This window comes from Periophthalmus magnuspinnatus, chromosome 23 (assembly GCF_009829125.3).
Source record: "Periophthalmus magnuspinnatus isolate fPerMag1 chromosome 23, fPerMag1.2.pri, whole genome shotgun sequence".
Taxonomy (NCBI): domain Eukaryota; kingdom Metazoa; phylum Chordata; class Actinopteri; order Gobiiformes; family Gobiidae; genus Periophthalmus; species Periophthalmus magnuspinnatus.
Window position 1 is genome coordinate 23,607,556 of NC_047148.1, and position 11,226 is coordinate 23,618,781.

The following is an 11,226-nucleotide window of genomic DNA, read 5'->3' on the forward strand; positions in this document are numbered from 1 at the left end:
TGTTGTACAGAGGTGTGTGTTGTTGTACAGAGGTGTGTGTTGTCGTACAGAGGTGTGTGTGTTGTACAGAGGTGTGTGTTGTTGTACAGAGGTGTGTGTTGTCGTACAGAGGTGTGTGTCGTTGTACAGAGGTGTGTGTTGTTGTACAGAGGTGTGTGTTGTCGTACAGAGGTGTGTGTTGTTGTACAGAGGTGTGTGTTGTCGTACAGAGGTGTGTGTTGTCATACAGAGGTGTGTGTTGTTGTACAGAGGTGTGTGTTGTTGTACAGAGGTGTGTGTTGTTGTACAGAGGTGTGTGTTGTTGGCAGCTGTCACTCACCTCGATGCAGCTCTGAACACGACACAGAGGAATCCACAAACTGAAGCGTTGGCACAGGCCGACGCCAAGACTCTGAAACACTCCAACAAAAACATGTAACGGCAGGAGAGACTCCACTGCAGCAAACCATTAAACCTTTGTCCCGGGAGGGAAGAAACCGCAGGATCTGAGGTGTGAAGTTTGAGATTTAAACTTTTTACCTGAGCTTCAAACGCTTCAGCCAAAGAGCTCGACCTGGGACGTGTCTTTGGAAGAACGAGGCCTCGTCTCTTTGTGGGATTCACTTATGGAGGAGATGAAAAACGTGTTATTCTTGTAAATCACCAGCGCTGATTGAAAAGTCGACACTTATTCTTGTTGGTTTGGCTTTTTTTTTGTGATGACAGCAGAGTTAAGTCTCAGTCTCACATCTACAGGAGACATTCGGAGACATACAGAGACAAGGAGGAGATGGACAAAAGGACCATCTCTGCTTTAAGTGAGTGATGCCTGTGCAGTAAACATGGACTCAACATGGACTCAATGCCATCATATTCCACGATAATAAAATAAATCCTCGTTTCCAGATCTGTTTGTCCCACTTCTGAACCTGTGATGTGGATTTCTGGTCATAAATGTGAGATTAGGGCCATAAAAGTGTGGACAGATAAAGCGCCCTGTCCATGAGCAGGCGCCATTGGCTGAGCTGCTCCTGCACAATGCTCCAGTAGTAAATAGTAAATAGCTGCAGAAGAGGGGCTTAAACTTGAGACGCGTGAAGGCATCAGCCCGAACCTGACACCCGCGCATGGAGCCCGGGACCAAACATGCATCGCCACAGAACATCTCTAAAGCGCATTCCGCATTCTGAAATCTAATCCGAGGACATCAGGATGTGTGACATAATCCTCAAGACATCTGAACAGCGCGCTGCTCCAAACGGGGCTGCGGGGCTTCGCTTCGGACTCGTTCGTGGACGGCTCTCTCTGTTTGCTCCTGAAGCGCAGGGGCGGGTCACAAACTGGTCCGAACGTCAGAGCAACTCAACTATAAATCTGTCCAAAGTGTCCAGCGCCTGGAGCCTGCGCGCACATGTCCCTGCTGTCCTCCAGCTGCTCACACACTTTCCACTTGGGAAATATGGAGAATTTCATCATGTGTGGCGCGTCTTGTTTTGACTTTTTCAGGATTTTCTGGATTTAACCTCGTTTGGACATTTGTGGTGCGCCTTGTTTTGATGTCTTCATCCAGTTGCCCTGACTGGAGATGGTGGACATCTCTCGGATTTCAAACGTGGAAACGTAGCATCCAATTAATCAGGGACTGCAACTGAAGCCCGGGCGCAGTGGCACTTGGTCTGAGCTCTACCTTTGGACTCGTTTGGGAGAGTGCGCGAGAGGACGCACGGCTTTGGAGAATGAAAAACACACCTGGCGCGTCATTTCACATGATTTTCATAGGACAGCTACTGCGTTTTACCTTTTATTGAGATATTTCTGTGGCTTTTGACACCGACGCGCAAAGTGGGACACTAAATGAGAGGAGTTTTCACTTTGGATTATAAACCCAACAGTCAGACAAGGGTCAGGTCTGCATGGGTCATATTTAAGGTAAGCGCGCGTTATGTTACATTTATTTAGCCAAAGGAACTTGTGACACAGTTTGACTCTTCAGAAAAAAAAACAGCCCGAGCCTCCGTTTCACAGCTGCCTCCGCCTAAAGTCCCTCTTTACGCGTGCACACTTAGTTTAGGTTAGTGCAGACTCAACGTGCCATTAGACACAGTCACGTAAGCACTGGGCATTGCCATCTGGCCAACTCTTACAATTATTTAGACTGTGTTTGCCAGCGCGCTGTGGTGCGTGCTCTGCGCAGGACGCAGCGCCTCGGGGCTGTGCACAGCTCATCCTAATCTCTGAGCAAAAAGTTTAGCACTGAATGAATCTAATCTGTGTTTGTGTTAAAGCTGGTGCATGCCAGAGCCTCGAGGTTAAAAGAATAATGAGTTTCTTTTTACGCACGATTTTACGCACGGCATTTGTGGCGTTGTGGCGCATTGAGACACGTTAAACACTCACTACAGTTACACTCTTAAACTATTATCATACTGTAAAAGTGATATTATACAGACAAAACCCCACTAACACGGACTAAACTACACATTTGTGTTAAAATCGAGTCTCGTTGAGAATCTTTACGCGTCTTGAATGAGCCAAAGTGGATCAAAGGCTCCTGACATGATGACACACAGTTATTAATACAGATGACTCACAGTGGAGCTGGTCACATCACATAGTGGGACACATCACTGACATTTCTGAATTAACCAGGCCTGGCCCGGTGCCAGACCAGGGCACATTCACCACGTGACACTGACGCCTTTGTCCTGTCTGCAGGTTCTTCATAGGAACTGAGTCTAAGATGAAGTTATGGGATGTTTTGGCCACATGTTTGTTGCTCCTGAGCTCTGTAGCTACTCGGCCTCTTTACTCAAACGCTCGTCCAGCCAAGAGGACTTATTTCCCCAGCAGCAGTGATTCTGTGTCCATCTCAGAGGAGGACAGCGAAGAGGCCAACTTCCAGCCCCAACAGCACAGTCTGCGTCAAATCCCAATGGAGGATCAGAGTAAGTTTTGTCTCTTTTGTCTCATTCATTCTCTCTGGACCCTAATCTCCTGCCAAGTCCTTTTTGTTTCTCGCTCCACTATCGCCGCTGTTTGTGGCTGATGCAGAGTCCCACATTGATAAGACGCTCAGACGCAGAGGTTATCACACGCTCGGATCTGAGTTTGTCTTTTATTGCCTGTTGGTTACGTCACAACAAGGTCAAAACAAGACGAGCAAACGAGCCCCCAGCCCCTCAGACATGTCCAACTTTTTCCTTCCCTTGTGTTTACATTCACCTCTGCCGCTCTAAATTAACCACATATGACCTTTTACCCATCTGCCCCGGAGTGGGAAGCTTGTTTAAGAGGAAGAGCCCATCGCAGGAATTTTAAAGAGTGAATGGCGCTGGCTCGTTTCCCCCGCAGCGTCGAGTCTAAAGGTCTGTTTGTGTTACGTCCTGACAGCAACAGTGGGCAGGGATTTATTTTGTTTAGATCCAGGTGACACTGTGTAGCATCGACCAAACGCACGAGCGCCCGACATTCTAGATAAGGAATGGAACTTTTGGCGGCATGTTTGTCCCGCCACTTCATGTTCTGTTTGGAGAAGCGCGACGACTCCGAGGCCGCGCCGAGACGGTAAAGAAAAGTGTTTTTGAGTGAAAGATGGCGAGAAAGAGTCCGCCTCTGTCTTTAAACGTAAACGGTCACATTTTTATGAAGCGTTTTACATCGAGGAACACATTTATACACCAGTGTGCACAGATACGGGAGTAAAATGGGTGAAGTGTCTTGCTCAAGGACACAATAACAGAGGATTTGTCCGCTCTAGAGCAGGATTCGAGCTGCAAACTTTTGTATCACTGGACAAACGCTCCACCAACTGAGCACAACAGCTGTAAAACAAGAGCCAAATAAATATGCAAATCCATCCCCTGCAAAGTTTTTATATTAAATTATAAAAACTCAAAAGTTCCACGTGGCTCAAACTCACCTGAGGCTCAAACTCACCTGAGGCTCATTTGTGTCGATTCTTTTACCCAAATATGTCTGAGATGAGCCTGGATCACGTTTGTGTGTCACTTTCGTGTGTTTTTTTTGTCTTTTCGTGGTGCATTTTCGGTGCTTTAAGTCGTCTCTCCGTGTTTCCGCTCCTCGTTGAATCGGGCTCGACCCCAGAGTTCCTGTTTGTCAGAGTAACACGTGGACAGGTGCACACGGCGGCGTCCTCGTCCGTCGGCTGGACACAAAAGGAGCCGTCTAAATCAAAGGGCAGGTGTGTCTAAACAGATTGACCCCGGAGCGCCTGATACAGAGGCAGCAGACCAATCGGCTGTGGAGCGCCGCCGGATCAGGTGTCGGCCGCTCTGTTAGTGCGACAGGTAGATGCGAGCGGACAGGTGACACCGGGCGTAAAAACCGCAGGCCCAGCTGCCCGACCTGCCCCTCGCCGCTTTAACCACACACAAAGGTAATGGGAGTTAGACTAATTGATTCATTGGAGAACAATACGACTTCATGATTTGATCGTTTGCTGCTGCCAGAGCTCGCGGCGGCGGCGTAATGGAGTCAACATGTAGATGCAGGGCGCTCCTCCCGTGGCTCCTCCTCCCGTGGCTCCTCCTCCGGCTCCTCGGCAGATGGTGGACGTCTGTCTGTTTTCAGTTTGAGGCAGATGAGATTCGCCTCTGTCTAAATGACTCAGACGTTATAATTCTCTTTCAAGTGTTTTTAGAAGCTCAGATGCAGAAGTGCGTCTCTTTGTGTGATTATGACGGTTCAGTGTAAACGGAGGACGCTGCAGGGACATGGACCTGACGCCGTGTGTGAGGAAATACGGGCTTTTATGTTACAATCATTAGTATTTTACAGAGCAGCTGTGAGGCCCCGTGCTCCGCCCTGGACCAGCTCCACATTCATCTACAACTCCACACGTGCACTTCATTTTTATACATATTGTCCACGTTTGTGTTGCACTTTTCTTTGTGTAACATCCTGGTCCTGGAGCCACGTGGGCGTCGTGTTTGACCATGAGCGTGTCCACCTGTTTGTCGTTTTTAAAGTGTTGTGTGTTTGTTCCACAGATTACATGCGAGGGCCTTACCCAAACCACCTGGAGGACGTGATGGATTTTATCGAGGCCACGATCGGGCGACTGCGGAGGTCCTCTGAGGCCGGAGGAAACAGCCGAGGTCGAAGGGAACGACAGAGAGGAGCAGCAAACGCGGGCAGAGACAGAGAGGGGAGGAGCCACAGCGACCGGCGGAGGGGGCGGTCCCGGGGCCGAGGGGGGAAAGGAGGCCGCGGGGACAGGAACAGGGACAGGACGACGGCGGTGCAGGGACGAGGATGTCTCCTGAAGGAAGTCCACCTCAATGTGACGGACTTAGGCCTGGGATACCAGACCAAAGAGGAGCTGATCTTCCGCTACTGCAGCGGACCCTGTGTGGACGCCGAGACCAACTACGACAAGATCCTCAACAACCTCACACACAACAAGAAGCTGGACAAGGACACGCCCTCTCGCACCTGCTGTCGGCCAATCGCCTTTGACGATGACTTGTCCTTTCTGGACGATAATGTGGTGTATCACACTCTGAAAAAGCATTCTGCCCGGAAGTGTGCCTGTGTCTGAGGGCGACGAAGGACACCAGGAACATTCTGAGGATCTAAGGTTCCTTCACACATTTACAGCTCTCAACTGAGTCCGCTGAGTCACGTGACCCGTCACGTGAGTCACGTGACCCGTCACGTGAGTCACGTGACCCGTCACATGACCCGTCAGACGCTCTTTTATGGAACTGAGAGCTCTGGCTTGTTTTTGTCTGGAGTATCCATTTTGTGTTTTCAAAGGAACTTTTTCCAAGGCAGAGTCCAGACTCAAGGGCAAACTACAGACTCCAGACTCGGGGCAGACTCCAGACTCGGGGGCAGACTCGGGGCAGACTCCAGACTCGGGGGCAGACTCGGGGCAGACTCCAGACTCGGGGGCAGACTCCAGACTCGGGGCAGACTCCAGACTCGGGGCAGACTCCAGACTCGGGGGCAGACTCCAGACTCGGGGGCAGACTGCAGACTCGGGGGCAGACTCCAGACTCGGGGGCAGACTCCAGACTCGGGGGCAGACTCCAGACTCGACTCCAGACTCGGGGACAGACTCCAGACTCGACTCCAGACTCGGGGGCAGACTCCAGACTCGGGGCAGACTCGGGGGCAGACTGCAGACTCGGGGGCAGACTCCAGACTCGGGGCAGACTCCAGACTCGGGGGCAGACTCCAGACTCGGGGGACTCCAGATGAACAGATTTGAGGAGTATACTCCGCTGCATGCTAACTCACTGCACCACACTGTCTGGACGTTTACACTGAGAGCCGAGATGAGAAAAAACACACAAGATTTTCTGCTGCGTCTCCATAAACAAACTATATAAATATATATATAAAATACATACTTATATAGAGAGATATACACACGTGCGTGTAAGAGGTATATTTATTAAGATAGAATTAACTTATTGTTATTTATTTCAGTCCATTTTATCAGAAAAGTTGTTTTTTTATTTATTGAAATGCTCTGCTTCCTGGACGGTGCCATAGACCCGCTTCTGTCCTAGACCCGCTTCTGTCCTAGACCCGCTTCTGTCCTAAACCCGCTTCTGTCCTAGACCCGCTTCTGTCCTAAACCCGCTTCTGTCCTAGACCCGCTTCTGTCCTAGACCCGCTTCTGTCCTAGACCCGCTTCTGTCCTAGACCCGCTTCTGTCCTAGACCCGCTTCTGTCATGTCCGTTTCAGGCTTCTGTGACGTCAAAGCTTCATTTTGATTCCAGATTTTCAAATGTCAGAAACATAAAGTACTGTAAACTTCGTGAGGAGCTGCAGAGGGGACCAATGGATGTTTACTCGGTCACTGTTTTGGAGAAGATTTTTTTTTTGTTCTAGTAGAAACGAAATGCCACAAATGTATCAACACGTCACAACTGGGTCAAACAAACGTCTGACCGTTAGAACGTTTAGGTCACAGACGAGTTTCCACGACAACGCAGCTATTCATGCGTCGCTAAATTTGCATCGTCCTGGAAAGATTTGATTTCAGTGACACGTGTTTCGACAGTGATTCCTTTGTGGAAGCTGCTGTCTCAAACGCAAACACACGTAGGTCTGGTGTAGGACTTGTGTAGGTCTGGTGTAGATGTGTCGGTGTCTTTGAGGAGCTCTCCTTCACACGTTTCCCTCCAAACCGCAGTCTGGCGTCGCCCCGTGTGAGCGCTTTAAAGTCCGCCGTCTCCGTCTTCGCTCCGACACACGGCCCCTTCTCCCTCGGAGCAGATTTGTAAGTGATCCCTGCTTCAGTCTTAACCGAATATCCCAGCGGCGACGGCGTTTTGGTGAAGGCAGTTTAGCTGAAATCTGGAGCTGTCATCACCGTCAGCAAACGCACAAAAATGAGACACGACACAGCGACCGAACCGAAGTACAAGCATTCACACGCCTCAGAAACATACAGCCTGATTTTAGTCACGGTATTGGAGATATTTTATACTCTAAAATGCTTTTTCGTGTCATCAGAGGTATGAAACGACACGGTAGATTTAAGTTGATCTTCTTATGTAACAGATACACACACACAAACGCACATTATTCTGACAGAGTGTGCGTAGGACATACAGTGATGTACAGTAGCTAAAACACGAGTGAGGCTCAGATTATCTTGGAAAAACAGGAGGCTTCATGAGACTTTGGAGCTTTACGGCACAACATCTGGTTTAAAGACTGTGCCACGAGATTGTTACAAATGGAACAATTGCACACTCTTACTTACGTCTTGATAGTAGCGCGGATTAGAGCCTAAGGTATCCGTGGCCACCCAGCTTTGTGTATAATCCCCCTCACACAGATCAAATCCACGGCATCCATCTGAAATTAGGCCAAAGTCGACAGTGAAAAAAGAAACGTGCTCGTCTTTATGTCGACATACCTCCTGAATTGGCTCATCCTCCGCCTTCAGCCGCTCGTCGTAAGGTTTTCCAGATGACGGTTGTGTTGGAGAGTTTCTGATTAGCACCGTGCAGCTCTTAAAAACTTTACATTAAAATAGTGTAAACTGTGACCACTTTCTCCGCCATCTTTGTTTTGTTTTTTTCCTCTGGTGTTGTCCAAGCGTCCACAAACGGCATCTGTTGAGTGTTTTTTTTTCTCTCCTGTTTTGTCTCCGTTGTTTTGTGTTACAGAACCAAAGCTCTTGGCAAACTTTATTTTTGTACAATATTCATTTTATAACTTTTTACAGAATTAAACTTGTTTCTATTAAAAGATTCCGTGTCCTGGTCTTGCGCCATCTACAACAAACACAAGCGTTGCCAGATGCAGCTCATTTTAGGAGCTCAAATTTACACAATCGTTATGTAAATTTGGGGATGAGAAGTCGGTTAACTGGGAGTCTGGTGGAGGAGACATGTAAAGGACTGCGCTGCATTCCAGAGCTGCAGCCCAGGGTCAAACAGTAAACAAAAGTGAGCCGTAAAGAGCCACTCTGCTGTAAATCAGGCCCAGTCTTTCCACTGAGCTGCAGATACATGTAAACGCGAAGGAGGCCGTGTTAAACGCTCCAAAGACGGGTCTGAATACGGTCGGTCAGGCTTAAACTCTGTGAAATAATGAGCAGTGATGTCAGTTTATCTGTAAAAGACGACTGCAAAAACTCCCAGAATCCTTCACCTGTTTGTTCATCACTGATACATTTAAGCCCAGGTCACATGACTCCATCAGGCCAACGACGAGCCGCAGCAAAACTGACTCTTTTAGATGTTTTTGATTCACAAAAATGGAACAAACCCCAACAAAAAGTGAAACTGGTTTGTGACACAATTGAAATGTAATGATCTGATAATGACAAACAAACACCTCATCATGTTTTTAATTTATATGGACTTTTAAACTTGTTTTTGTTTGTTTTTCTGTTTGTGTTGTGTTTTAAACTAAGAGCCTAAGAGCTCAATGGGTTCTCCTGTGTAAATAAAGAGAAAGAAAGAGACGGAAAGAAAGAAAGACAGAAAGACAAGAAGACAGAAAGACTGAAAAAAAGACAAAGACAAAAACAAAAACATAGAGACAGGTAATTGGAACTGCAGTGTTTGTACGAGTAGAAACTAAAACTAGTATCAGACCTAGATACTATTTGAAGTAGTAATTGCTCTAGTGTATATGGTACACAGTACACAGTACACAGTACACAGTACATGATCCTGAGTACTTTGAGACTCGTCTTTATATTGAAGGTTTAAAACCAAACAGTAAAATTAAAGAAACACCTGTTATATTGTCAGAAACACTCTTGATCCTTGTGGGACTGAGATCAGCTTCAAGCCTTTTCCTTCAAATCAAAATCAAGTTTGAAAAGTTAAATTGTTAAACATTAGCCCCGTGACGCCCCTCGTCCCCACAGGTCCTGCGTTCGCCCCGTCCCGTGAGTCCAGGATCGTCGCTGGAGGGTCAGTGCAGGGTCCACACATTCCAGTTTTCGTGGCCTTGTGGCTGGAGGTCGTGGGGTCAGAGCAGTGACCGTGGGTCCGGTGGGTCGGGCCTTTTTCTTGGGGCAGTATATTTGAGGTGGCAGTTGTTGTGGCGCTGGTAGAATGTCGTGTATGTTCAAAGCAGGTGGGTAAAGAGCAGGACAGACGCTCCTTTTGGAAAATAATGGTGTGACGGTGGAAACGCGTCTGCTGCTCATTTCACTCTAACAAAGTGAAACTAACCGTGTTTCAAACAGAAGCTACCGGGGGATTTCTCTTGGATCCAACAGTTTGTAGCGTTTGGATCCATCAGAGTTTTTCCCTCAGGCCAAAATATTTCCTTAAAAAACATGTTTCATTTTAACTTTTATGAAGAATTTAAATATCCTAATGTTATGAACTCTATTTAAACTCTTCTGAACTTTAATTACAGATTTAATTTCTTTGTTATCCTATTCAGATCTTTGTATTAAAATTAAAATTAAACTATTACCATAAGAAACTTCACGCTCCAAAACCACTGGAACCAACTCTCTGCAATATTTATTTAAAGGTTCTATATTACACTAAATAAAGCTTTAATCCATGTTCTAACGCCGTTTCCTCCTCAAAAACAGACCTGGAGTTGTGTTTTGTTTCATTTATTATTTGTCTGTTACATCTCCAAAGCTCAAAATGCGACGTTCCACCTTGTGATGTCATGAAGTGGTAGTTTTAAAGTGTTTTTACAGCTGCTTTTACCTTTAGTTCAGTCGAGATAATGATAATGATCCCGATGAGTCTAGTGAAGGTTTGTGGAGTTTAAAACACTTCCCGTATCACCACATGATGACATCACAAGGTGGAACAGAGTGTTTTCTGTCTGAGAAGAGCTCAGTTCATATATAAACAGGGTTTTTTAAGTAAAACAAAACACAACTCAGGCCAGATTTTAGACGAGGAAACAATATTATCAGGTTTGATCAGAAAACAGAGGAACATGGAGCCTTTAAATCTGGGTTTTCTTCAACACTGGGGTCACCTCCTCCTGTGGTGTCCTCCTCCTCCTCCCGTCGCGTCCTCCTCCTCCTCCTTCTGTCCTCCCGTCGCGTCCTCCTCCTCCTCCCTCCCTCTTTGTCCTCCTGTTGTCCCTGATCTCATCCTCCTCCCGTCACGTCCTCCTCCTCCTCCTCCTGCTCACTCTTTGTCCTCCTGTTGTCCCTGATCTCGGCCTCCTCCTGTGAATCTGACTCTTTGTCGACTTTAGTCTCTGTTAAAACCTCCGCTCATTGTTCTTCCTCTTCCATACTTTTTCTTCTTCTTCTTCTTTTCTCCCCGTGACTTAGTTTCATATGATTTTTACGGTCTCAGGAGGCTTGCCAAAACGCAGACGTTGAACGGCCTGCTTGTGATTTTGTTTGGCTCAAAGTTGGAAGTTTGCTTTGCAGTTTGGCCAATTGAGAGTCAACAAAGACGTACAGACTGTCAATAATGTAACGCACATGAATGTTTGGCGTTAAGGGTAAAAGGGGAAAAACGCCGCTTCAGATTCTATTAAAACTGAACCGTGAGACGCAGGACGATGTTCATTTAAATGTGGCTCCAGTTTGACAAATGTTTGTTGTGGTTTTGTCCGATAAAGACTTAATGAAACGTCCACAGGTTGTTCTCTCAAATATCACATCTGCAGCTCAAATTTACTCAATTGGTGAAATATTGTAAATAATTGGAAATATCTGGAGTCGTGCGTTTATATTTGTGTGATGTGACTTAAAACAAATGTGTTCTGAAGGTCAAACGTTTCTCTGAAGAGGAGCCACATGGTTCAGTCGA

At 47.0% G+C, this 11,226-nt stretch overlaps 1 protein-coding gene across 1 annotated transcript; it reads left to right on the top strand.

Annotated features, from left to right (window-relative positions):
• The first annotated feature begins 1,466 nt into the window (after positions 1 to 1,466).
• gdnfa (glial cell derived neurotrophic factor a) lies at positions 1,467 to 5,598 on the top strand. Its single transcript, XM_033990118.2, has 3 exons — positions 1,467 to 1,908; positions 2,695 to 2,924; positions 4,989 to 5,598. Exons 2-3 carry the CDS (start codon positions 2,720 to 2,722, stop codon positions 5,537 to 5,539), a joined length of 756 nt encoding a protein of 251 aa, XP_033846009.1. The 5' UTR covers positions 1,467 to 1,908; positions 2,695 to 2,719; the 3' UTR covers positions 5,540 to 5,598.
• The last annotated feature ends 5,628 nt before the right edge of the window (positions 5,599 to 11,226 follow it).

Excerpts from the sequence above, each read along its gene's own strand:
- gdnfa (XM_033990118.2), top strand. The coding sequence starts at position 2,720 with ATGAAGTTATGGGATGTTTTGGCCACATGTTTGTTGCTCCTGAGCTCT. Across the intron at positions 2,925-4,988 it reads AATCCCAATGGAGGATCAGA|ATTACATGCGAGGGCCTTAC; the intron begins GTAAGTTTTGTC and ends TTTGTTCCACAG.